Genomic DNA, 27,161 nt, shown 5'->3' on the forward strand with positions numbered 1-27,161 from the left:
AGTAGGGTGGCAGACGCAAAAGACAAGTGTTTAACATTTCCATTAATTAACAAGGATGGCAAACCATTATATAGTAAAGATGAAAATACAGCCTCACACCCCATCTTTCACTTAATAAAACAAGAATAACCATTAAGAACAACAAAGTACCCTCAAGCTTAAGCAATATCCAAACTTAAATAAATCTTCATATCCATAACTAGATGCATATATAGATTAAGGGTGTGAAATCAAAATACTGTATTCCCAGGAAATAGAGTCCTTTTTTATAGATGCATACTTCCCATGATACTATATTCCTCTTGCTATGTGTAGACTGTAAAATGATTTTTTATTTTTTATTAATGATGTGGTCCTTTGCTTTGCTTAACATATTTGGGCTTCAGTTAAATTCTCAATTTATTTTGTTTGCTAACATCAACAAATTTTGATGAAGCAGAAACATATGAACCACAACCATAAGGCCCATGACTTCATAGTTACTACTACTGACCACTTGTCAAGTTGTTACCTGTTAGCTATTATTTGAATTTAGAATTATATGTACTTGTTAAGTTGTTATTTGTTATTTGAATTTTGATTTATGTGTGATAACTTGTTGATTTGTTAGTTGTTATTTGTTATTTGAACTCTGAATTATGTGTGTTAGCTTCTTAAGTTGTTCGCTGCAGTTATGTGTGTTAACTTATCGAGTTTTGAATTAATTTTTTACTGGTTATTTGTTCATAATTATATCATTATGTATATACAATTATATCATTATATATATAGTCATACCCCTGTACCCACATTTTTTTAAATTACCATTTCTTACCCTCCATACCCGCACCTATATGACATAGGAACTGAGCCTTGTAGGGTTTACATTACACCAAAATGCAAACCAGCACGTAATATTAGAACTACATGGAAAATGTTGTATGAAGTACCTTCCAGGTATCCTGGTTAGTGGTGTGCTCGGCTCCTCCATTTAAAGCACCCACTTCACCCGGCCGAGTATCATGGAAACCATCATACGATTCACCAGCCAGATTTGCATCATCTACCCTATCTAAAGGGCTGCAAGGTATCTGGTGATCACTATCACCACCAACAGGTCGTGAACACTCTTGATCCACATGGATACTTTTTTGCAAGCTTGTGAACCTTCCAGATTCCTCAAACGACCCTGCTGCATGACAGTTCTGATAAAGTGGTTGGGGTGAGCTCTTTCCTGAATCACTTTTTGCAGATGCTGGTGCTAAACACTGTGACCTTCCACTGCCCAATCTATTTGGTGTATGGCCATTAATTTGTTCAATGTCTACAATCTTTGAAGATGCCAAAGGCAAAATATCTCTGCTACTGATGTGTTTAATAGAGTTCATAAGTTGGGGCAAACCGGTTGAACAAAGAGCTTTTGTTCTAGGCCTGGATGAGGGTCGTTCAGGTGATGAACTCTCTGCAAAATATTGTACTAAGGTAAACAAATCTATCTTAACATCATAAATTATCTGAAAGGGTCTTGATTTGCAGGAAGCAGGAGATGCGCAAGTATGAGTCTTGTTAACCTCAATATCATGATTCAGTTTGAGAAACAATGCATCACATGTACCGGTTTGGAAATAAAGATATCAAGACATGCCAATACCTGGATAATCGTTGATGAATTTCTTATTATGTCTGGGAGCATAGCCAATTCTGTGGCAGTTGTGTGACCTGAATGAAATTATACAAAACAACTAAATGATCAAAAAATTTGTTTTTAAGTACATGTTGCCTCTACCAACAGACAGAGAGGCTACACCAACCAGTATGTTTTCTGCATCTGAACAAGGCGTGCTTCAAGTCTGGAAAGAACAGTTGTGCGCTCAAAGCCTTGTTTATCATGAGCTGGCTCCACAAAATTAGCTTCCAGCACACCTGCATCAGAAAAGACAGCATTCAGTATGAAAGTCCTCCCAGTAGCCATAGAAACATGATTTGTCATCATGTCATTACCTATGACTCCACGCCCATCACTTCCAGTAGAATTCCAGAGCCTCCAGAAAGGCTGGAAGAAAAATAAAGAGAAGAAAAGTATAGATCAAGAAATACACAAACAGGACAAATCAAACTCCTAACTGTTTACGTGCCTCCATGTATCAGAAATAAGATCAATGAGATATGAAGGCTATAATTTAAAAAAAAAAATAGATTGTTGTTGCTGAAGCCAGAGCCTAGAATATTAATTTCAGGTCACCACTAGGTTCAAAAGATTTGACACTAGAACTTCAAAACTTATATGGATGCATAAGAGGTTAAAGCATAGATTTTTCATTATCCAATTTGCAATTCCTACTAAACCAAATCAATTTTATTTCTTAACAACCGAATAAAGAAAAATAAAAGCAGACAGGTACGTATTAACAGATTAAACTTAATAAAATGCTTATGGGTGCCAACTCAATTCAGTCAACCATTTAGACATGTTTTAAGTTTTTGAAATCTTCTCCCCAGGGATTTGACTTTGTTAAATAGAACAGGCATGCAAATATGATACTCGAGAGGATTCCTGATTTAACTGAATAAATGGCTTTAGCTGTACTTGGTTTGATCACATGTAAAAGGTAAAAATGTCAGCATAACTCACCTTGATAAGACGATTCTTGTGATACACATTAAACCCTTGAACATCAATGTGATGTCCTGCATCTTTTACGAATCCAATTGTCACAACGGCAACCATCTGTTCACCAAGAAAGGGACAAAAAATGCATACGTGAAAAATGAGGATCAGTTCAAATTTTTTCCTTCATCCAACATAACTTGCAAATGTTTTTGGAATATAATCACTTTAAAAAAAATGGCACATTTGTGTAGTCTATAGACCTACATGTCATCCTTTCATCAGAAAAAAAAATCTTAATACTAAAGGGTAAATGGATCTAACATAAATTAGATGTAACTAAACAAATGACATTAGGTAAAGGTTATTACATTAGCATCCTTGGGAACTCCATCAGCACCTGCCTGTGGTCTGTAAGTGATCTCTTGATTTAGCATCATGTCATTCACTAAGTTATGGTGTTCAACACCCCTTCCACGCAAAATCATTCGGAAGCCTTCTGGAAGCCTCAGATAGATAATCGATGCATAACTCTGCATTTGTTCAAATAAAACATTGACTTAGAGAGCACACAAGAAGAAAGATGAGCACCCAGGGATGATGTAGAGATGTGTTTCAGATTTTCTCTTTTTCTGGAAAATAATGAGCTGACTGGCAAACAAAAGAAAAATATACCCTCAAGGAATGCCGATACGTGAGGAAATGTCTAGAATTGGGAAATTGCTTAGCCATCTGTATATTCTTCTCATCACGGTTGACACCTCTTAATTGAATGTCCTGGCCATTTCAATTTCAGATGGAGATCAGACATGCAATGTTTGAATAATAAAGTAGGTTCAGTGCACCCAACTGGTACACATTTGAAATTTCCTAGTAGTGGACCTTCCAAATATTTTCTTACATGCTGCTGAATATACACAACAAATTTCAAACGAATATGGAGACACATCAAACACTATATTTTGGAGGCACAGAATACTAAATTTTCAGATGCTAAAAGGAATAAATAATACCCATACCCAATGAAATACTTACATAGGGATCTGTATCAAAATCAAGTTCAAGCTCTCCTTGGTCATCCTCCCAAAGGTTGTATATGACAATGCGAGTCCCATGTTCTTTCAAAAAGCTGAACTGTAATTAAGAAAAAAATAATAACTAAGAAGATTTTTCTTCTGAACATAGCCGTGTTCCTATGCCAGATGAAAGAAACAATGACACAAATAAGAAAGTTAGAATTTATCTTGTGACAGACAAGTTATTTGTGCAACTGAAACCAAAACTAACTATGTTTTAATCTCAAAGTGATCTATTTACCAAGCTGCCACCTAAATGCTTATTTTTCATTGAAGAGGGTGTTCATCAAAAAACTCTAAGATGCAACTAAAGAGGAAAATGCATGTGAAATCTAACCAGAGTATCATGGCCAGATGAGTTTGGTTAAACAGTAAAAATAATAAAAATAATCAAAAGAAAGAAGGAGAAGATCAACATGGTGAATCCGAGGATGTACAGCATTTTGGTATTTTTTCAGACTAAAATAGAAAAAATGCATATATCAACTTGCAAACAAACACCAATTTATAGAGATAACTTTTCTCTGAAGCTAGTATGATCTTTAAAACATGATATACTGTTCAATGATCATCAACGAATCCCTTAAACTGCATAAAAAAATTAACCACAAGTCAATGGTTAATCTAATTTGTTTACAGTTACTTTTTCCATTGTAGTGTGCAGGGTTAGTGAAAGGCAAAGAATCCCATGGTTGAGTACACTTGATAAAATAAGACCAAGGTAATATTACTAATGAGCAATACGAAAGTAAACTGGCATACCTGTTGCAGAAGATCTGCTTCACTTGAATACGGAGACCATTGTACAATAGTTTCCAGATTTCTGCTCCAATCAGATTGGGATGAACGAACCAATGCTTTCCAACTTTGCCACACTTTTTCATAGTCAACCTTATCAGTTAAAGAGATTCGAATTTAGTAACAAGAGAAGAACAATAAATGTATCAAACAAAATATGCCAGCAGAGTAGCACTGGATGAACTTAGAAAGCATTTTCTAGCAAACACTCCATTCCCATGGGAAAGAAAAGCTCCTGATGTATGTAGAGTAAAACTCACCATAGTGAATAATTTGATACAAACTATTATAATCTCAACAAAAATCCAACAGCTACTTCCATGATAGTCAATGATAACAACTAGCCAATGAGGGAAAAGCAAACAGCATAACATTAACTGGAAAGTAGTATGTGACAATATTTCATTTCATTGAAATATCCAGAACGAGGGAAAACATTTAACATTTCATAGAAACAAAGATGTGCTCTCACAAAAGGCAGATAAAACAGCTGGTACACATGGAAGAACCTTCACTTATTAAGAACCATCTCCTGTCCAGATCCAGAGGACTGAGACCAATCCACTTGACCGAAACCTGAATACCATTTGTTAACATTTCATCCACCACTTTTCTAACCAACACATCCTTTTACTTTTTGGAAAAATGAGCACATCCATCTTTTCAATCTCTCGCCCTCACTTTTAACACAAAAATGGTGTCAAGGGATCATATACCTGACATGCTTTGCTTCATTTTGAACTTAATCAAACAAAACATTGGTAAAATCAAGAAAAATAATAATATACAAGTTGATGAGAGACGATGAGGAAAAATACAAAGAAACATAAAAGAGATGATGACAAATTCAGACAAATTCCTGATTACAAGATTGAGCTTACCTGGGAAGTTGGAAGGTAGGTGTCACATTGAGTATGCATAAGAACCAAACTATGAGGACTCATTCCTGACAACATATTGATGCAACGAGGATCGGAGTTCCGATGCTACTTAACTTGTTTATTGAAAGGAACGAATTACAATGAAGAATAATGGAGAAAATAGAGAATGAAAATAATGGCTGCAGAAGAACAAATGCTGGCAGCAAAGCAGAAAACAGAAAACAATAAAAGAAAAGAGCAAATCTTCAAACTTCTTCCACTCCACGCAACCCTAGGGCTGGGTACTTAAAAGGCTGCGCACAGGGTCTGGATCTCGAATCCAGAACCCGGGACCGAGACCCGATGCTCTCAACTCTTGTTGGGGCTGTTGACGTGAGCTGCACAGTTTCCATTCTTCGCTCGCATGGCGTAAGTGCGCAGGGGCACGTTCATGCATCGTGGTGCCGGACTCGCGATCGGATCCATCACCTGGGTCCGATCGTCCATCCCATTAGAGTCGGGTTCCCTGGTCGTGCCTGGGTCATGCAATATGGATCTAGGTTGTTCCTTCTCTACATCATTCTCCCCTGGTTGGGAAGAAGTTGGCTCTGACGACTTGTTGTCACCACAGTAAGCATATAGATCAGACACATTGAAGATAAGCGAAATGTGACAATCTTCGGGCAGTTCAAAGAGGTAGGCATTCGGACCCCATCGTCGGAGGATCTTGAAGGGGCCATGCTTCTTAGGACTCAACTTACCATAAGTGCCTATTGGGAAACGCTCAGGACGCAGGTAAACCCACACTAACTGTCCTACTTGAAATCGAACATCTCGACGACCCCGGTCCACAAAGGCTTTGTAAGCTTCATAACTTTCAACAAGCTTGGCTTTAACTTGTCTGTGAATATCACGCATGTACTCAACGGCATCAAATGTGTCTGGGGCTGGGTCTTGGAGACTAGGCACAGGTGCTAGATCTACTACATGAGTTGGTGAACGGCCATAAACCACTTGAAAATGAGACTTGCCCGTGGACCTGTTGATGGAACTATTGTAGGCGAACTCGGCTTGCGGTAAGACTAGGTCCCAAGTTTTGACATTCTCCCCAACTAGACTCCTGAGTAGGTCCCCTAAGGTGTGGTTCACGACTTCGGTTTGGCCATCGGTCTGTGGGTGGTATGCACTGCTGAACTAGAGTTTGGGTTTCAATAAGGCCCATAATGATTTTCAAAAATGACTCATGAAGCGAGTGTCACAATCTGAGGTGATCGTGTGAGGCAATCCATGAAAGCGGACCACATCCTTGAAGTAGTACGAGCCTACTAACGAGGCGTTAGTGGTTCGCTTATATGGGACAAAGATAGCCATTTTGGAAAATCGATCAACCACAACTAAGATGGAATCAAAACGATGCAAGCTTCTGGGAAGACCCACAATAAAATCCATGAAAATGTGTTCCCAAGGTCTCTCAGGGATGGGCAAAGGAGTGTACAAACCACTATTTTGACGTTGACCCTTGGACACTTGACATACTCGACAACTCTGGACAAACTTGACAACATCTTTGTGCATTTTGGGCCAAAAGTAGCGTTCATCTAACAGAGCGAACGTCTTATCATGTCCAAAATGCCCAGCTAGTCCCCCATCATGTAACTCGAAAATCAATTGTAGCCTAAGAGAGAATGCTGGCACACATAACTTATTACCTCGAAAGAGGTAACCGTTATGTATAACGAACCGTGGGTCTGTTGTGCTGGTAAAGGAGAGGCACCCTTCCCAGACCGGCTGAAAATCAGGGTCTATTGGGTACAACTCCTTGCATTGCTCAAACCCAATGACCTGCACGGACATAGTCATTAAAAGACTATTTTTCCTGCTAAGTGCGCCAGCTACCTTGTTCAGAGTACCTGATTGATGGTGAATCATAAAAGTGTACTCTTGCAAGAAACTGACCCACTTAGCATGTCTAGCACTCAACTTCTTTTAGCTATTTAAATACTTCAACGCCTCATGATCTGTGTACAAGACGAACTCTTTATAAATGAGATAATGCCTCCAGTAACAAAGAGCTTGCACAACGGCATAGAACTCGACATCATAAGTGGAGTACTGACACGTCGCCTGGGTCAGCTTTTCACTAAAGAAAGCAATGGGCTTGCGGTTCTGACTCAAGACGGCACCAATTCCCACTTTAGAGGCGTCGCACTCAACCTCAAAGACTGCACTAAAATCAAGAAGGGCTAGGACGGAGGCACTAGTCATTTTCTCTTTGATGAGCGTGAAAGCTTTGCCTGCGGCCAAAGTCCAATGAAAACTAGTACCCTTTAGGCATTCCGTGATAGGGGCCATGAGGGTGCTAAAGTTTCTCACAAAACGACGGTAGACATTGGCTAGCCCGTGGAAACTACGGACCTCTCCTATAGTCCTTGGGGTAGGCCCTTCTACAATCGCATGGACTTTGGCGGGATCCGTCTTAACTCCATCAGACGACACAATAAAACCCAAAAATACCACACTTGACGTCAGAAACTCACACTTTTTGGCATTGACATACAACTTCTCCTTCATTAAAATCTCTAGGACTTGACGCAAATGATTCAAATGATCAGACAACGAAGAACTATAGACCAAGATATCATCAAAATATACTACCACGAACTTCCCTATACACGGCCGCAACACTTGGGTCATCATGTTCATGAAAGTACTCGGGGGCATTTGATAACCCAAATGGCATGACTAACCACTCATACAACACATCACGTGTCTTGAATATCGTTTTTCATTCATCCCCCTCTCGGATACAGATTTGGTGGTACCACTTTTTAAATCGATTTTAGAGAAAATAGAGGCACCAGTCAACATATCAAACATGTCATCCAAGCAGGGAATGGGAAAACGGTACTTGACAGTGATGTGATTGATCGCTCTACTGTCGACACACATACGCATGGACTCGTCTTTCTTAGGAGTGAGCAGGGCAGGCACTGCGCAAGGGCTCACACTCTCACAAATAAAACCCTTTTGTAGTAACTCTTGTACCTGCCTCAACAACTCGGCGTGCTCATATGGGTTCATTCGATAGGCGGGGAGGTTAAGCAAACTCGACCCCGGGACTAAATCAATGGCATGTTGCACCACCCTCATCAAAGGTAGGCCATCAGGAAGGTCATCTGGCATAATGTCACGAAACTCCTCAACAAGAGGCGCGATGTCCGCGAGAACGGGTAACGAAGTACTCATAGATGGCTTAGCCACCAGGGCATAACAATAACCATCCTCCCTACAAGGGCTCAAGAAAGTCCGGTATGATAGGCCCGCGAGCCAGAGAACTCGCTCGAGCCTATCCACATTGGGAAAACTGGTCTCCTTGATAAGGAGGACTATTTTATGCCCCTTAAAAGTAAATGAGTATGTGTTTCTACGGCCATCGTGAATGGTCTTGCGATCAAACTGCCAAGGACGTCCCAAAAGAATATGACACGCACTCATAGGGGCTACATCACACCACACCTCATCGTGGTAATGCTCTCCCATGGAGAACCAAACTAAACAACGCTGGGTAATGGGAACCTCGTTCCTTCTTTTGAACCATGTCATCTTGTATGGTTGGGACAATTTCTCCATTTTCAGGTTCAGGGTGGACACAACACTCTCGAAAACCATATTCTCACAGCCCCAGTATCAATGATAACATCGCACGCATGCCCCCTCACAGTTGCACCGGATCTTAAAAATGTTATTCCGCAACCATCTTGCAGGAGTCGACTCTCGGGGTGCGGTCAAAACATGACGGATGGACAACAAATTTTCGACGTTACCGTCGAACTCTACGACTTCCTTCTCATTCTCTCCATCAACCGACGACTCACCCTCACTCTTACTATCAAATGCGGACTCAACAATACCCTCGATGAAATGGGCGTTCTTGTTCACAGTGGGGCACTTGGACGCTACGTGTCCTAACTCCTGACACCTAAAACAACGAAAGGTTGACTCACTAGGTTTGGACTTGGACCTGGTATGGTAGGCTGGTTTGGACTAGTCAGGCTTGCTAGAGTCTGCTCTTGGGGTAAACTTTGAGCTCCCCTGGTTGGGAAACTCGACTTGGGTCGACTGGACTTGTCACTCCGCGAGACTCTATACTCCTACCTCCTTTTCAATTTTTCCTCCACATTCATTGCATAACTGCTGGCCTGATCCAATGACTCGACTATGACACAACTGAAATCATCAGAAATAGCAGGACGAAGACCAAAAATATACCTCATGACCTGCTGACGAGCGATCTCCTCGATCTGCACTCGCAGGGATAGATGATGAAACTCAACAGTGTATTCTGCCATGGTACAGGTGCCTTGATGCAGTCAGGTACTCATTGTAGGCTCTCTCGGCATGGTCTGAAGGCACGAACTTGGATTACATCAACCTCTGGATCTCTTTCCATGTCTGCACACGCTCTTGCTCATGTTGTTCCATCGACCTTTGCAGCTCAACCCACCACGTCTGTGCTAGGCCCTTCAATCGAGTGGACGCTAGAGAGACACGACGGTGCTCAGCCACAGTGTGGTAGTCGAAGAAAAACTGCACAGCGTAGGCCCAGTCGAAGAACTGCTCGGCGTCGAATCGTCCCACAAACTCTGGAAGGTCCAGCTTCACCCCGTAGGTGGAGGGGTGCTCTGGCGCTCTGTGTTAACGAGGTTCTACCATTCCTGCAGGGTGCTCGTTCCAGAAGGCTTCATCGTCCATCATGGCAACGTCATTTTCGTCACGGTACTGCTCGACTGGAGGTTGGTGTTGGCGAACTCCCATGATGTGTAGTTGGCGCTTAGGCCGCACCGGTCCCTGCTGAATCCGCCTCGATCGGGCCCGTCCATGGGTGGGAGCCATCTGCGGCTATGTCACGTGGGTGCGGGTGCGGGTGCGGGTGCGGGCGCGGGCGCGGGTGCGGGTGCGGGGATTCGGCACTTCCAAAAAACTCGGGTGCGGGGGTGCGGCAGGGGCAAAAATGTAATATATATATATATATATAAAGGGGGTCGGGGGAATAGGCGGATTTTTTTCAAATTTTGCAGCTGTCAGCAGCTGACAGACAGCTGCTGTCAGCAGCTAACAGTCAGCAACTGACAGACAGCTGCTGCAGCTGACAGCAGCTGACAGACAGCTGTTGCTGCTGTCAGCATAATTTTTTTAAAAAAAAAATTGAAGCCCATTTGGGCAAATTTTTAAAAAAAAAATCCAAAAAAAAATGGACCTTAATGATCCTGGGTGCGGTCAACGCACCCAGGATCGGGTTGACCGCACCCGCGTCGAGTCGCGTTGACGCGGGTGCGGCACCCTGCTAGCCGAATCCCTGTGACATAGATCTGCGGCCGGCGTTGAGGCACCGGTATAACAGGAGGTACTACAAAAGGTGGAAGGGTTGGTCGGTTCACGGGTTCTAGGTCGGTGGGAATGGGATAATATGGGTTCGGGTTAAGGGTTGGGTCAGGGTAGAGGTAGTGTGACGAGTAGGGTACCGGGTTCTGGATCGGGGACGGGTTAACGAATTGGGTCTGGTATGGGTATTGGATTTTGTTGGTGTAATACTGGGATGATTGACCCGATTGGATCTGGATCGGGTCAAATCCTAAATTATTCGTCGGACCCAAAATGGGGTAGGTAGGATCAGGATCGAGTTGTGGTGCGAAAAGGCCTGGTTAGAACTCGATCCTTGATCCATAACAGAATGGGTCCGGTTTTGACCGGACTCAAATTCAAATTGGAGCTCCGTCCGGGTCCGATATAGGTTTGGGTCGGTATTGGATCTATTTTGAGGCTCAAGATTAGGGGGTTGGGTCTGATTCGGGGCGAACCGCGAACCGAACTCAACTGGGTAGGTCGAGTATGGGGATTCAAGACTCGGACCCGCTCCTTGGGACCCAAAGGATAGAAGTCGGGATCCGGGTATGGGTCCAGCTGTCACAAACTCCGGTCTGAACCCTCTCGAGTTCGGACCCATCCACAGGGATCCCCCTGCTCTCGCTCGCGGGTGTGCTGCCACAGGGCCTCCACGCACAAGCTCAGAAGGGAAGGGGAGTTCCTTACCAGATCGAGCTGACAAACCTGGGCATGCAGCAAGGCTCAGCGTGACACTGGGGTCCTGCAGACCAAGCCCGGCCTGCGACACAGCCAGCGTGGCTCGTGGCCAGGGCTGTAGCGCACCCAAGACGTGGGGGGTCCTGCCGTGATCCCCTGGTTCGGCTGGAAGGTACCGACTGTGTGATTCACAGCCGCTACCGATTCTGGATGGAGAGAGGGTACCGGATGCAAAATGGTGGCGCGGACAGAATGAGGGTGCGGCGGCTAGACTGATTCTGCGAGTATTGCATTCACACGATCAATTGCGCTGTCATCCAGCTCTGTTCCCATTCTTTGCATTGACGTCGCGCATTGCTCCACCAGCAACTCAAGGGCGACAATCCGGCCTTGATCCCGTCCATACGTTTTGACATGCCGGCTACATCTTTGCTCAGGCGTAGCAGATTTTCTTGGATCTTGGTCATCATGTATACCATTTGCATCATCGGACCCTCGTTGTCGGTTTCCTCCCGCTCTTTCTTGCTCGTAGGATCGTTCATCGCTTCTTGCGTCATGTCGTTGACCAAAGAGGAGGCTTGGTGCTTTGATACCACTTTGATGCAGCGAGGATCGGAGTTTCGATGCTACTTAACTTGTTTATTGAAAGGAACGAATTACAATGAAGAATAATGGAGAAAATAAGGAATGAAAATAATGGCCGCAGAAGAACAAATGCTGGCAGCAAAGCAAAAAACAGAAAACAATAAAAGAAAAGAGCAAATCTTCAAACTTCTTTCACTCCACGTAACCCTAGGGTTGGGCACTTGATAGGTTGCGCACAGGGTTTGGATCCGGGACCGAGACCCGATGCTCTCAACTCTTGTTGAGGCTGTTGACGTGGGCTGCACAGTTTCCATTCTTCGCTCGCCTGGCGTAAGTGTGCAGGAGCACGTCCCTACATCATGGTGCCGGACTCGCGATCGGATCCATCACCTGGGTCCGATCGTCCATCCCATTGGAGCCGGGTTCCCTGGCCGTGCCTGTGTCATGCGTTATGGATCTGGATCGGTCCTGCTCTGCATCACATATGCACGTCACCTTCTAACAAAATGCACCACCAATTGAAATTTAATCACCATCTCCATACAACGTTTAATTTTGATCATGATCCTTGATCAATCAACGGATCAAAAATTTAATATTGCACATCAAATAAGGCAACCTGATGGTGTTTTTTGAAGAAAGGGTTTTTGTCCTCTATGGTGGAATCCCTTAAGCACCTCCAACACATCCTCAAGTTCTTAAAGAATATGACTGTTCAACAATTTTTTTCCTTCATGAGATGACATCAGTTTGACGTTAACCTCAGATTGAAGAAGAACACGCACAATGAGAACACTAGTTGGGTGCATGATACTTCCACAAGCCACAATGAACCAAGAAACCAGAACAGTGACCGGGCTTTCTACTAAATCTGTTTAGCAAAGTCGTCAAATCCCTTGGGCTATAGCATGTTGAATACACGACAGTGCTGCACCAAGCTACACCATACACCAATCTCTTCTGATGGACCTGCTTGCTCAATACTTCAACTTAATTTGAAGCATTTTAAGCTAGTAAACCTAAACTTTCTTTCCTGTCCTGTGAGCACCTTCCACTTGCATGAAACAAATCATCAAAATAGTGCAATAACAGGTGTTGCCTCGCTGTCAATAATGGCTGAACACATCCAAAAAAATCCAATTTTCTTTATCTGGTTTTTTAGTTGGGTTGAAAGGAGTCAATGAAACAGTTGGAATGTAGGTACCAGTGCGGACATTCCATGTCAAGAAGGTTAAACTTTTAAGATTGGATAACATTTATACATAAGAATTATTAGCAAATGATGAATATGACATTGTCAAGTAGCATCCTCATGAAGTGTTTTCATCATCAGAGCTAGTAGTTTAAATCTTTAGAACAAATTCCTTGGTAAAATGATGCAGACTATTCAACTCAACCAAGGATAATTTATATAAATTCAGCATTAAGCAGCATTTGAAGCACAAAGCGCATGGTAAAATCATGCATCTCAACTTATACCAAAATAGTCATTCAACTTCAGTAGACAACATTTACATGAAAAACATTCAACAATGAAGTCAAGATAAATTTCCATAATTTGCATACAAATGATGCATCAATGCAAGTTGCCTATTTTTCTCGAGCATTTTTAAATAGATAATCAATGAAGACATCCTTTTAGCACCCATCATAATAAGTAAATAAAAATGAAGCTAGTAGTAGTGTACCATAGGAATCATTATATCTTCCTTTCCAGTGCTCCGCAAGAATGTGTAGGAAAGTAATCCAATGCTCTGTGTGGGGCTACAAGATCAAAAATGATTTAAAATAAGTGAAATACCAATGATGATGTAAATAATGTACAGTGACATAGTCCATCCTACTAAAAAATATTCTTAATTCATGCATACTGAAAAACTATTCTTCTGTATTATTAAAGAACCTAGAATATTCCAAGATTTACCATGCCGAGATATAGTCAACTGATAACATCAATAACTAATTGCCATCTACAAATGAAACTTTAATGCAAGAGAAGAGAGTTATTCCACGTGGAAGCTTTTTGAAGGTCACTCTTTCTAAATGGCCCAACTCAAAGGGATAACTTTCTGCCTTATGATCAAAGGGGAGACCATGGTGGAAAAAGTAAATCATAGCCAAGACATAAATTTTAGTTAACAGAATAAGTAAAATAAAAATCACCAATACAAATGTCTATATACTTCTGAAGAACTCAGGAAGCATGTTCTTTTCTCACTAGGTCTTATCATTATGTTGGCACGGTTGTAGATACAGAGGCTTGTGCTATTGCATCAATGCCGATTGAACAATGAAGGAGATGATGATGATGATGATGATGATGATGATGATCTCATCATTAAATGAAATAAAAAATCATGTAAAAAGACCACTACAAGGAGAGCTTATACTGCATGCTTTAGAAACCAAACCTCTTTCCATCCTCATCGGGACAACGAGAGAAAACAATTACATCTGCTCCAAGCCTCATGGTACTTGTTTTGAAACCATTTCCATCTAAGCACATCAAAGATAAGATTTGATCAGCAAGCACATCTAGATTTATGCACTCAGCATAGAAGACTTCTTGATAATTTTTTAACTGAGACAAATTATGAAACTAAAAAGACAGAAAATAAGTTTTACAAGAATATATATATATATAAAGCCAACCGAAAGACACTCAATAATATATGTATATATATATATATAAATTTTTTAAATGTGTTTTGAGAAAAATGGCTTATACCGACCGATACTATTTGGTCCAGAGATTTTTTTTGAGAACCCTATACTAAGAGATACACAACATGAATGATTCAATAAAAGTAATAGCTCACATTGTCCAATTGTATTCGCTAATTTGCTCTTTGCTGAATAACCAAGTGACATGCACTGCCTCATTCTGTCTGGATCCATGCCACCACCATCATCTGCATATGTAAAAAAAGGGAAGAAAAATGTATAGTAAATTGAGAATATTAACCACCTTAAAACATGTTGTGCTCAACATGGAGCAAGTCTAGTTGGCTAGAGCCAGGGTCCTGCACACTTTTACACGTTATTGAACAAAACTGATGCATTCTACCTACTTATCTCAGACATTATCCATAACCAAAAGTATTAAGTAAAATAATGCACCTAGAAGCAGTATAATTGTACTTAAAACAAACAGGAAACAATGCCAAAGATCATAGGATAACAAAGGAATGTCATCCAGAGCTAGATCCATAGAACATATTTAAGGCCTATAAAAGCTAAATTGGCCTTTTAGATAGGCAACAGCAACAACGTTCATAAAGACATCCACAAACAATTGTAAGAGGGCATGTCCAAATATGACAAAAGTAAATGTGATGCAAGAAAAGCACAAGTTCCAACAAGTTGATCACACACCCTTTCTAACATAAATCCTAAACGTTAAACTTTGATACCCTGAGAGAAACATGATCCTCTTAACAAGCTGGTGGTGTCACAAAATACAAAAGAGAAAGATTAATGTGCACAAGCACACAAGCAAAGAGCCACTAATGGGCAAAGATACAAGAAGCCACAAAGTGGCAACAAACACAAAGCGAGAGAGAGAGAGCTAAAAATATAGAGCATCTATTGAGAATAGCTTCAAAGAAGCTTAAGGAATACATGGGGCTATGCCCCTTTATTTATACACAAAAGGACCCAAGGAGAGGCTTCCATAGAGTCATTGGAGGGGTCCAACGACTTTATGGTGGGACCCCTCCAATGATAAGGTGGAAAAAGGAAAAAGTAAATAAAGAAAAAAGAAAAAGAAAAAGAAAAATAAAGAAAAGGATAAGGAAAAGCATATTCAAAAGGAATATGTGTGTTACAAGGAAATGACTATTTTCTTAGAATCCCACCTTCTTTCCTGCATTGAGAAAACGAGAGAGAGAGAGAGAGAGAAAGAGAGAGAAAAAGTTACGAGAAGGGGGTTGCGGCTCACGATTTCTTCCTAGGAGAAATCGTGACCTAATGTTAATATAAATACACTTAAGTGTACACAGTGGTTCGGGTCGGGTCGGTGTATTATCCAAACCCGGATACAAATAAAAACATACAATAAAAACAGACTTGTACAGAAATGGAATTTGGGTCTGGTACAGGATCCAGACCCGAAACACTATTCACCTTTTTCACCCCCCCCCCCTCAAGTTGATCATGGTTATGGACCATGCACAACTTGCCTTTAAGCGACCAAAAACGATACTTGGTTAACCCTTTCGTAAATAGGTCTGCAACTTGTCTTTCAGTATTGACGAACTCAGGCTCAATCTCTTTTTCTTCAACTTTCTGTCTCACAAAGTGTTGGTCAATCTCAATGTGCTTAGCACGACTGTGATGTACTGGATTCAATGACATGTTTATAGCACTTTGGTTGTCACATAGCAAGATAGTGAGGGAGATCTTTTCTCCTACTTCAGTCAGTAAATGTCTGATCCATGTGACTTCGGCACTAACAGTAGCCATAGATCTATACTCAGCTCCTGTACTCAATCTAGCGATAGCCTTTTGCTTTCTACTGCTCCAGGAGACTAAATTTCTCCCAATGAAGACACAATGTCCTGATGTAGATTTTCATTCATCAGGATCTCCTGCCCAGTCTGCATCACAATATGCAGTGAGTCTATGATCATCTTTGTCATATGGTTGTGGTGAGTATGTCAATCCATCCCCAATAGTCCCTTTCAGATATCTAAGGATTCTCTTGATGGCTTCCATATGTCCAGTACGTGGCGCATGCATAAATTGAGACACTTGATTGACTGAATAAACAATATCAGGTGTAGTGAATGTGAGGTACTATAACATTCCTATTATGCTTCGATACCTGGTGGGGTCATCACACAGATTTCCATCATGAGCGCTAAGTTTTTGATGAAGCACGCTCGGAGTTCCGAGAGGTTTGCAGTCTTTCATGCCTGCCTTGCTGAGAACATTTACGGTGTACTTGTGCTGAGTGAGTGTCAAACCATAAGCCTGATTATCAATTTCTACACCAAGAAAATAGCGTAGAGCTCCAAGATCTTTCATTTTGAACCTCTGACCTAGTAAGTCTTTTACTTCTTGAATGTGGGTCGCAGAGTTTCCTGTGATAACAATATCATCGACATATATCAATAACAAAGTAGTCACAGTCTGACTTCTGAAAATAAACAATGAGTGGTCCAGCATGGAACGTGAAAATCCATGTTTCTGAATCTCTAGTGAGAAGCTGTCAAACCAAGAGCGAGATGCTTGCTTCAGACCATAGATAGCTCTTTTTAACCTGCACACATGAGTTTTACAATTTTGTTCTTGATATCCAGAGGGTTGCTCCATGTACACTTCCTCCTTCAAGTCCCCATGCAAGAAAGCATTTTTTACATCAAGCTGACTCAACTTACATCCATGTTCAACAGCCCGAGAAATAATAATTCGAATTGTTCCCATTCTTACAACTGGACTAAAGGTCTCATCATAGTCTTGCCCTGCTTCTTGAGTGAATCCTTTTACCACGAGCCTTGCCTTGTATCGTTCGATGGTTCCATCTGGCTTATACTTTATCTTGTAGACCCATTTACATCCGACAACATTTTTGTCAGGTGGTCGGGGAACAACTTCTCAGGTTCCACATTCATGCAAAGCTTGCATTTCATCATTCATGGCTTCTACCCACTTGGTAGAAGTGGTTGCCTGATAGTACATAGTGGGCTCATCTTCCTTATTGAGAGCAGTTAAAAAGAGTTGAAGATCTAAGGAGAAGTTGTTATAGCTAACCCACCTGTCAATGAGATGTCGTATACAGCTTGATTTTCTGACCTCAAGAGTGTGAGAAGGATTCGAATTGCTGACTGAGACATGATCTGAATGGCTTGATGTTGTCGGTCTCTGTCTAAAATAGACAATGCCTTTGTATCTGCCCGGTACTTTCTCTGAATTCTGTGGCCCCGACGTCTCAGTGTTCTCAGACATCTCTTCTTCTTGCTGCACACAATCTGATGAACATGCTTCATTGGAGCCAACAAAAAGTTCTGAACTCAACTAAGGATAATAAACTTCAGTTGGTATATTCGTTGCAGCAGCTCTGTCATCAAAATTTTGTTCAACAAAGAAAACATTTCTTGAGATTCTGATACGTTTGTTGGTGGGATCATAACACCGATATGCTTTGTAGTCATCTGCGTATCCCACAAACCTACACTTCTGGGTCTTGTCTTGAAACTTGTTTCTCAGGAACCGATCAATATGCACATAGCAAACACATCCAAAAACACGCAGATCATGATAACTAGGATGAGCTCCAAAGAGACAGTGATAAGGAGACTTATTTTCCAGAACAACCATGGGCAGTTTATTTATCACATGCACGGCAGAATGAAAAGCTTTTGTCTATAGGTTGATGGGAAGATTGTTGTCATGAAGCATACTCGTGGCACTTTCAACAATATGTCTATGTTTTCGTTCAGCAATGTCATTTTGTTGAGGAGTGTGAGGACAGGACACCCTCCTTCCTATTCCGTTATTTCGAAGAAAAAAAATAAAATCACGGGATGAGAATTCCCCACCTCCATCACATTGGAAAAATTGAATTGACTCAGAAAATTGATTTTTGACCAAGGAAAGGAAATTTTGAAACAAAGAGAAGACTTCTGACTTATTTTTTATGAAATATATCCAAGTGTATCGAGAATAACTATCAACAAAGATTAGATAATATTTCCTTCCAGACCCGGAGACAATTGGGGCAGGTCCCCACACATCAGAACAAATAATCTCAAAAGGTTTTGAAGCTCTCTTATTAATGGAATGAAAAAGCAATACATGACTCTTACATGAAAGACAACTAGAACATTTATGACTACTCTCATCCCCAGTAAGACTTACTTTTGGAATGAGATTATTGGAAACAAGTTTCTCAATAAAATGACTCCCACAATGTCCTAACCGACTATGCCATAAGAATGGCTTATTACATTCAAAGATACTAAAAACACTGGAAGAAGAGGATGAACACGACTCTAATGAAGGCTTCGAAATCAGGTAAGCAGGGCGAACATCATGACATGGGGCTTCTTCAAAGACATACATGTTGCCTTGTCTCTTTCCTTCAGCGAATGTTTCCCTCGTGCGTAGGTCCTTGACCTGCGCAGAGAAGGGAGTGAATTCAACTGAAGCATTATTATCATCAATAAGTTTAGAGATGGAGACAATATTTTTCTTAATGTCAGGAGCACGAAGAACATCAGAAAGGGTAAGAGTGGAATGTGACACGAGAATGACAGTTTTTCCAACATGAGAAACAGGATGGTGGGATCCGTCTCTAGTGACAATCTTATTTTTTCCGAAATAAGGAATGGGGTTAGAAATTTTACCTGCATCGCCGGTTACATGAGTTGCTGCCCCTGAATCGACAAACCATGTGTCTTCATCACTCTGCTTTAATTTTAACTCTGACAAGGCCGATATCAACAAATCTTTAATCTCTCCACTGTCTCTGGTATTGTGAACTTTCTTTTGGTTTCTGTCTGCGGCCCCTTTCCTTTATTCTCTGGATTATGCCAACAATTCGCCTTGATATGCCCCTTCTTGTTACAAAAGAAGCAAGTAGGAATAGATCTTGGTCCCTACGCATGAGCTGACATGTTTGGAGTGGGAAGCAAACCACGCCCTTCGTGTCCATTTCGCCCTTGTCCTCCTCGTCCCCGTCCTCTACCATAAGTCACTCCTATAGTCAAAACTTCTTGAGTATTTGGATGATTATGAGTTTCTTCAGAGAATCCCTTCAGAGTCATCTCATACTGGATCAATTTGGCTCATAACTCATCGAAGGTGGGAAGAACAGGAAGGCACAGTAGTGATGTAACTATCATATTGTAGTCAGATCTCAATCCACTCAGAGTTTGTTGCACCATGTCATTATCACTAACGGCACACCCTATAACTGCAAGTTGGTCTGTGATAATCTTTATCTTGTTCAAATATTCCATGATGGTCATAGAATTTTTTCTTAGCAATTGAAATTCCCTTTTTAGAAAAACCACTCTTGCTTGAGAAACCTGCGAATACGTCTGAACCAATCATTCCCAGAGTTGTAGCATTGTACAGTTGTCAGGAATGGCAACGAGAATCTCTTGAGACAGAGTTGATGTGATGTATGCAACAATTGATTGATCTTTCCTTTCCCAATTGAGAAATTCAACATTTTTGACAAACATGATTGAACTCACCCCTTGGTCATCTTTTTCTTCTCTCGGGATAAATTCGGGTGGGACTGAAGTGGTTCCATCCAGGTGACCTAAGAGGCCTTGACTCCTTATGAAAGGAATAATTTGTCTCTTCCAAATCAAGAAATTTGAGGTGTTTAACTTTTCAGAAACAAGCTGGTTGAGAAAACTTGAAGAAAGGTTTGATTGAGAGTGATAAGAATCCATTGAGAATTAGAAACAACTGAAGTTTCCACAAAAATTCTAACCTTCCTTTTTTTTGGGTGAAAATAGGTCGTAAATGGACAGAATCAGTCAGAGGATGCAGGAACGCAGGTTCAACTTGTGAGAACTGCTATTCAACGATGTGTGAAAAACACCTTCACACGTTAAATATATTTGCAGAAATAAGAATCAGAACAGTAAACATATATTTGAATGTGCAAGTACGAGAAGAAGGGCGGACCCAAGAAGATCGAACAGGCAATATCAATGAAAGAAACAAGAATCGTGATTGGTATGGTGTTTCACGTGAGTCGATTTCAGCGATTCATGTGAAACACAGCCACTCACGTTACGGTTTGGATTAGCGTGAACAGAATTCACGTGAGCCTCAGATCCAAGAGAGAAAGAGAGACCCACTTGAGGTGTGGGTGCTCAGTATAATTCAGAAAAGAGAAGAAGAATGAGGGAAGAAGAGGAGAAAAGAAGAAGAGTAGATAAGGGGTAAAATAAAATAAAATTTTGATTGAATATCAGAACTTGTTTAGAAGAGATGAGGGCTTCAGATTGGCTGTTGATGGGTTCAGCTGAAGAAGATGGAGAGGACTCGCTGAAGAGGTTGTTGATGAGCTCGGCTGAAGATGGAGAGGACTCGCTGAAGGAGCTGTTGATGGGTTCGACTGAAGGAGATGAAGGTGGCTGGCTGAAAGAAGAAGAAGAAGCTGAGTCGCACCTCACGAGAACCCTTTCCGGCCCTTAGGCAGATCTCTGCTCTGATACCATCTTAGAATTCCACCTTTTTTCCTGCATTGAGAAAACGAGAGAGAGAGAGACGAAAAAAAGTTACGAGAAGAGGGTTGCGGCTCACGATTTCTTCCTAGGAGAAATCGTGACCTAATGTTAATATAAATACACTTAAGTGTACACAGTGGTTCGGGTCGGGTCTGGTGTATTATCCGAACCCGGATACAAATAAAAACAAACTTGTACAGAAATGGAATTCGGGTCTGGTACAGGATCCAGACCCGAAACACTATTCACCTTTTTCGTATTTTACCCCTAGTGGGTATATATATATATAGGTAGACACAGACATATATATTGAATATATATATACATGTGTGTGTATATATATATATGAAGTACAATACAATTTAACACCCCCCCCCCTTCAAACACACGGTGAGTTTGCTAAAGAGAAAGTAGAAGCGAGGCGATGGCAAAGCTTTGGTGAAGAAGTCCGCTAGTTGACACTCAGAAGCAACATAGGGTAGTTGAATGGTACCCATTAAGAATTCATAGCGAACATAGTGGCAATCCATCTATACGTGCTATGTTCGTTCATGAAAAGTGTAATTGCTAGCAATGTAAATAGCACTCTTGTTGTCACAACACAGCTTCGAAGGAGTAGAGAAAAAAACGCACATATCTTTGAGTAGACTTCTCAACCAGATAAGTTCAGTGGTAGTGGTGGCTATCGCCCGGTACTCAGCCTCCGGGAAAGAAAGAGAAACTTTCTGTTGTTTCTTTCATCTCCAAGAAATACACAGTAACCTATGTCACATGGGTGCGGGTGCGGGTGCGGGTGCGGGTGCGGGTGCGGGTGCGGGTGCAAGTTCGGCACTTTCAAAAACCTAGGGTTCGGCAAGGGCAAAAATGTAAAAAAAAATACATACATATATATATATATATATATATATAATTTTAAAGTTTTAAAAGTTAACATTGTCATAATATCATTCATCAATCATCATTCATGCAATATATCAACCTAAATATCAATCAAATAAGTAAATCAATTACATAAATCAACCTAAATATCAATCAAATAAGTAAAGCAGAAAAGAAATAAATTACATACCAAAGTATAGCATGATGAAGTAATTGATCTTAATAATTTTCTTCTTCATCATCAAATGCGTCATTAGAAGGAATACTGGGCTCAGCTAAATCCATGTTTGTTATGTTGAAATCATGTTCTCCCTCAAAGTCACACTCTTCTGGGTTTACATCCCAAAATTTGGATGTTCCTTGTCTGCGTTACAAACCCAATTTGAAAATGTTAAATACAATACAAGTATATTTAAATGAAAACTAAAAAATAATCAAATAACTAAGAGAGCAAATTAGTACATGTATTCACCATTGGTTCGCGAAAGTAATCGAAGATTTGAATGAACATATACTAAATCCTCTGCACGCTTGCTGGTGAGTTTGTTTCTCTTCATGTTGTGAATTTGAAAATATGTGCTCCAATTTCTTTCACAACAAGATGAACTAGCAGGCTGCGCTAGCGATACCACCAAGTGATAGGATCTATATTATCCTCTTCGCTCGCGAATAATGCCGGTCCATATAATCTCGAAGATAAAAATTTTTCAAACTCTTGTGCGACTTGATGTAGAAGATATGTTTTTGGAAAAAGTCTTGTCATACACATATTTCTATGTCTTGATAGCTCTGGGTCTAAATTTGGAGGGACACGACCAATACCACCAGCCCGCCACTTATTTGCATAATATTTTGGATTAAGAGAATGTGTCATGCAATGCAAGGAGTGTTGCTCTTATCCCATCTTCTGACTAAAATTGAATGAATATGATTAAAAGAATTTGAATCATCCAATGCAGGATTTTTTTCTTCATGCTTGAAAACAACAGCTTGTATTTTTTCAATCATATTATCCTATATTTCATAAACTCTGTGAAGCATGGGCTCATCCTTATCAACTTCTCTCAACATTTCTCAAATAGGTTGGGTAAATTGAAGAAAGTATACTACTTTGTCTCAAAACTCATCATCAACAATGAATTTCTTAATTTCTTGAGCCTTGACATCATCATCAGCACGATAGAATGTTCAATTTTCACCAGTCACCATGTTAATCAAAGCATTCTTCACTTTTTTAATCCTCTTCACCATCACAATGATGGATGCAAAACGTGTTTCAGCGACCTTCAATAATTTCGAGTCAGAATGCCTATTAAATATAACATTAGCACGATGGTGGTTAACAACAAAATTTTGAATGCTTTTGACATTTCTTTCTAAATCTTCAATCCATGAGCATAAAGCATATGCTTGTGAATTTTCTTCTTCTTTAGGGTTGCATATGCTCTTTAGGGCCAGATTTAAGCGGTGTGCTACACAAGAAATCCAAAAAATATGAGGGTACTCACTCTTCAAACTCAACGTTGCACTTTTACAAATTGGTGTGTTATCTGTAATGATTTGTACCACATTCTAATCACCCACTTCTTTTATAACTTCTATAAACAATCCATTCAAATACTCTGCATTTTTATATTCCCCAGATGCATCAACTACTTTCAAGAATATTGAGTCGCTAAGCGAACAAGCAATGAAATTGATCAGTGGACGCCTTTGAATATTTGTCCATCCATCAGACACAATAGAAACTTCATTTTGCTCCCATGAATATTTTTTAATCTCCAACAACCTCTCCATATTTGCCCTCTCTTTTGCAAGAAGGGTGGTTCGTATTTTTTCTGAACTTGGAGCCACATAGCCACTGAAATTACAATTTTCCAAGGATGTTACTAAATCCTTCAAATAAGGATTTTTAGTCGCATTAAATGGGAGTGAACTACAATAAAAATACCTCCCAACTTTTCTATCCAATTCTTCTCTCCCATATGTATTGAATGATGCGTGTATCGTTCATCTACCTCCTACACTGACTTTTCTTTTTTTCAGCATCTTCTTAGTGGCTTGCAAAATGACACACTAACTGCAGAAGAATCGGTCATTGCTTTTCTCTTCTCATATTCTTCTTGTATTTTCTTGTATTGTCTTCGCATTGCCTCGTCAACTTTTCTGCATCCTGAAATGCCATGTCCTGGTATCTTCAACAAATGAACATTCACTCATGTGTAAGACCCAACAAAATCTCTTTTGCAAAGCTTGCATCAAAATCTCTTGTTTCCACCACCTCCTTCTCCCGTTTTTGCAAGTTTATCTACATGTACCCATAGTGGCCCCACATTATCAATCCCACTACAACTATCAGCAAAACTAGCAGCAGAACTCACATGTTGGGATGAGGATGATGCAAGTCCTTTCCATTTATCCGTCATTTTTATCCAAAAAAAATACATTCAAAATTTCAAATCAATTATACAGACATTATCTTGATATAAAAATATATATAAAATCAGGAGCAAGGAGGGGGATATGCCCCTCCCCTGCCAAAAACAGGGAGGGACTCAGCCCCTCCCCTGAAATAAGAGGGAGCAGGGACGGGGGGTCGACCCCCTCCCCTGCCGAAAACAGAAGGAGCATGGGGGGCTCAGCCCCTCCCCTGTTGACCCAACAAGAGAGCGAGAGGGGGGAGGGGCTCCCCTGTCGACCCAACAAGACAGCGAGAGGGGGGTCTCGGCCCCTCCCCTGCCAAAAACAGGGAGGGGCTCGGCCCCTCCCCTGTCGACCCAACAAGAGAGCGAGAGGGGGGAGGGGCTCCCCTGCCGACCCAACAAGAGAGCGAGAGGGGGGGCTCGGCCCCTGCCCTGCCGAAAACAGGGAGGGGTGTGGCCCCTCCCCTGCCGAAAACAGAGGGAGCAGGGGGGGCTCAGCCCCTCCACTATCGACCCAACAAGAGAGCGAGAGGGGGTGGGGGGGCTCGGCCCCTTCCCTGCCGACCCAACAAGAGAGCGACAAGGGAAGGGGGGGCTCGGCCCCTCCCCTGCCGACCCAACAAGAGAGTGAGGGGGGCTCGGCCCCTCCCCTGCCGACACAAGAAGAGAGCAAGAGAGGGTACGTACTTGCGAAAGGAGAGGAGGAGCCTAGGAGGTGGTGTCGAGGCGTCGGTAGGAGAGAGCTCAAGCTGAGCTGGAGAGGAGAGGAGAGATTAGGGCAAAAAAAAAATTGCCCAAATCCTCCTTTTCATCGTGGAATTTTTTTTTAACGCCCAAAAGTGGACGAAAATGACCCTGGGTGCGTTTACCGCACGCGCACCCGCGTTGCGTCGACGCGGGTGAGGCACTTGTTTTGTCGAGTCCCTGTGACATAGACAGTAACCTGTTGTAGAAATACGATCATTGAGACAAAGAGGAGGATAAGAATAGTCCTTTTGTGATGGTGCCTTTTAAATATTTAATAATCCTTATAACTGCCACCATGTGAATTGAAGTAGGAGCCGTCTGAAATTGACTTGCACTGTGAACAGCATGAGTAATATCTGGCCTTGTGATAGACAAGTATGTGAGTAAACCAATCAGCTAACGATAAGGAGTGGGATCTGCTAAAGGAATTTCATCATTGGCTCTCATCTTGGCGTTGATTATTTATGGAGTCTCCACTTTCTTGTCATCAGTTAGACCAGACCAAGCAATAGCGTCGGATGCAAGCTTTATTTGATATAGAACATATCCCCTTGGAGAGTATGTCACTTCAATCCTTAGAAAATACCTTAGAAAACCAAGATCAAACATATCAAAATTTACTTTGAGAATATTTTTAATAAGGGCAATGTCTTTTTTATCGTTTTCAGTGATGATCATATCATCCATGTATAACAATAGATAGTTATATGATCTCCTGTAGTCTTAACCATGGTTGTTAGTCGAGGATGCGGGAAGTGATACGGGAAGCGAAAGCGGGAAGCGAGGCACTTTCAAAATTTTAGGAAGCGAGAAGCATGGGACGACTTAGAAGTGAATCATAAACCGTCTCGGAAGACCTATGAAGCGAACCGGATGCGACCTAGGAAGCGAACCGGAAGCAACCTAGGAACCGAGGGGGAAGCGAAAAAAGAAGAAAAAAATGAAAAAAAATGAAAAAAGAAAGAGGGAAGCGAGGGGGAAGCGTGCTTCCCATAAATGGGAAGTGTGTTTCCCATAAAAGGAAAGTGTGTTTCCCATAAAAGGGAAACGCTTCCCATAAAAGGGAAGTGCACTTCCCCAAAAAAAGAGACACTTCCCCACGCATTTCGAAAGCACGACGTTTCGCGCTTCCAAAACGCGTATCAAGAAAGCACGCTTCCCCTATTACATAGGAGCTTCCGGTAACTCTGGTCTTAACAAATAAAGCAGTATCAATATAACAAGATAAAAAACCATTAGCAAGAACTATTTTGCTAAATAAATCATACCAAGCTTTTGAAGCTTGTTTTAGACCATAAAGTGCTTTGCTAAGTTTTAGAACATTCTCTTTACCAATCTCAAGACCCGGCGGAGGATCCATAAACACTTCTTTACAAAAAAAATCATTTAAAAAGATATTTTTAACATCAAGTTGATAGATAGGCCATTATTTAATAGATGTTAAAGCAATTAAAGTTTGTCATCCTAGCTACCAGAGCAAAGGATTCCTCATAATCAATTCCATATTCTTGAGTGTATCCTTTCGCAACTAACCTCGCTTTGTATCTTTCTAATGTTTCATCACTCTTAGTTTTAACCTTATACACCCATCTACACCAATAGCCTTTTTACCTAATGGTTGACTTACTATGATCCAAGTGTTTGCCTTCTTAAAAACTTCTAATTCAAGTGTCATAACGTCAATCCAATGTGAATGATGCATAACCTCATTAAAATTGGAAGGTTCATCATATGAATGTATAATCAATAGGCAAGTTGTATATGTCGAAGAAAAAGAATCATATGGCACAAACTTTTGAGGAGGTCTACTATTTCTAAAGGATCGCCTAAGTTGGGTTTCTTCAACTTGTTCTTCTAAGGAGAGATCTTGAGAATATCTATCAAAAAGCATTTTGATGTTCATTTCCCTCATGCCGAGTATAAACATAAAT

At 41.1% G+C, this 27,161-nt stretch overlaps 1 protein-coding gene across 1 annotated transcript in view; it reads right to left on the reverse strand.

Moving 5' to 3' along the window:
* The window catches only part of LOC149811395 (protein MICRORCHIDIA 4-like), a 39,262-nt gene that overhangs the window by 1,812 nt on the left and 10,289 nt on the right, over nt 1-27,161 (reverse strand). Inside the window, exons 5-16 of the mRNA XM_089992540.1 lie at nt 14,807-14,899; nt 14,399-14,483; nt 13,676-13,751; nt 4,426-4,554; nt 3,623-3,721; nt 3,263-3,364; nt 2,959-3,120; nt 2,612-2,707; nt 1,981-2,032; nt 1,791-1,902; nt 1,631-1,698; nt 930-1,441 (exon numbers count right to left, since the gene is read on the reverse strand). Coding sequence (XP_089848666.1) covers nt 930-1,441; nt 1,631-1,698; nt 1,791-1,902; nt 1,981-2,032; nt 2,612-2,707; nt 2,959-3,120; nt 3,263-3,364; nt 3,623-3,721; nt 4,426-4,554; nt 13,676-13,751; nt 14,399-14,483; nt 14,807-14,899 — 1,586 coding nt within the window. The remainder of the gene's footprint in view (nt 1-929; nt 1,442-1,630; nt 1,699-1,790; nt 1,903-1,980; nt 2,033-2,611; nt 2,708-2,958; nt 3,121-3,262; nt 3,365-3,622; nt 3,722-4,425; nt 4,555-13,675; nt 13,752-14,398; nt 14,484-14,806; nt 14,900-27,161) is intronic.

Source organism: Nuphar pumila, chromosome 17 (genome assembly GCF_984573655.1).
Source record: "Nuphar pumila chromosome 17, dmNupPumi1.hap1.1, whole genome shotgun sequence".
Lineage (NCBI taxonomy): Eukaryota > Viridiplantae > Streptophyta > Magnoliopsida > Nymphaeales > Nymphaeaceae > Nuphar > Nuphar pumila.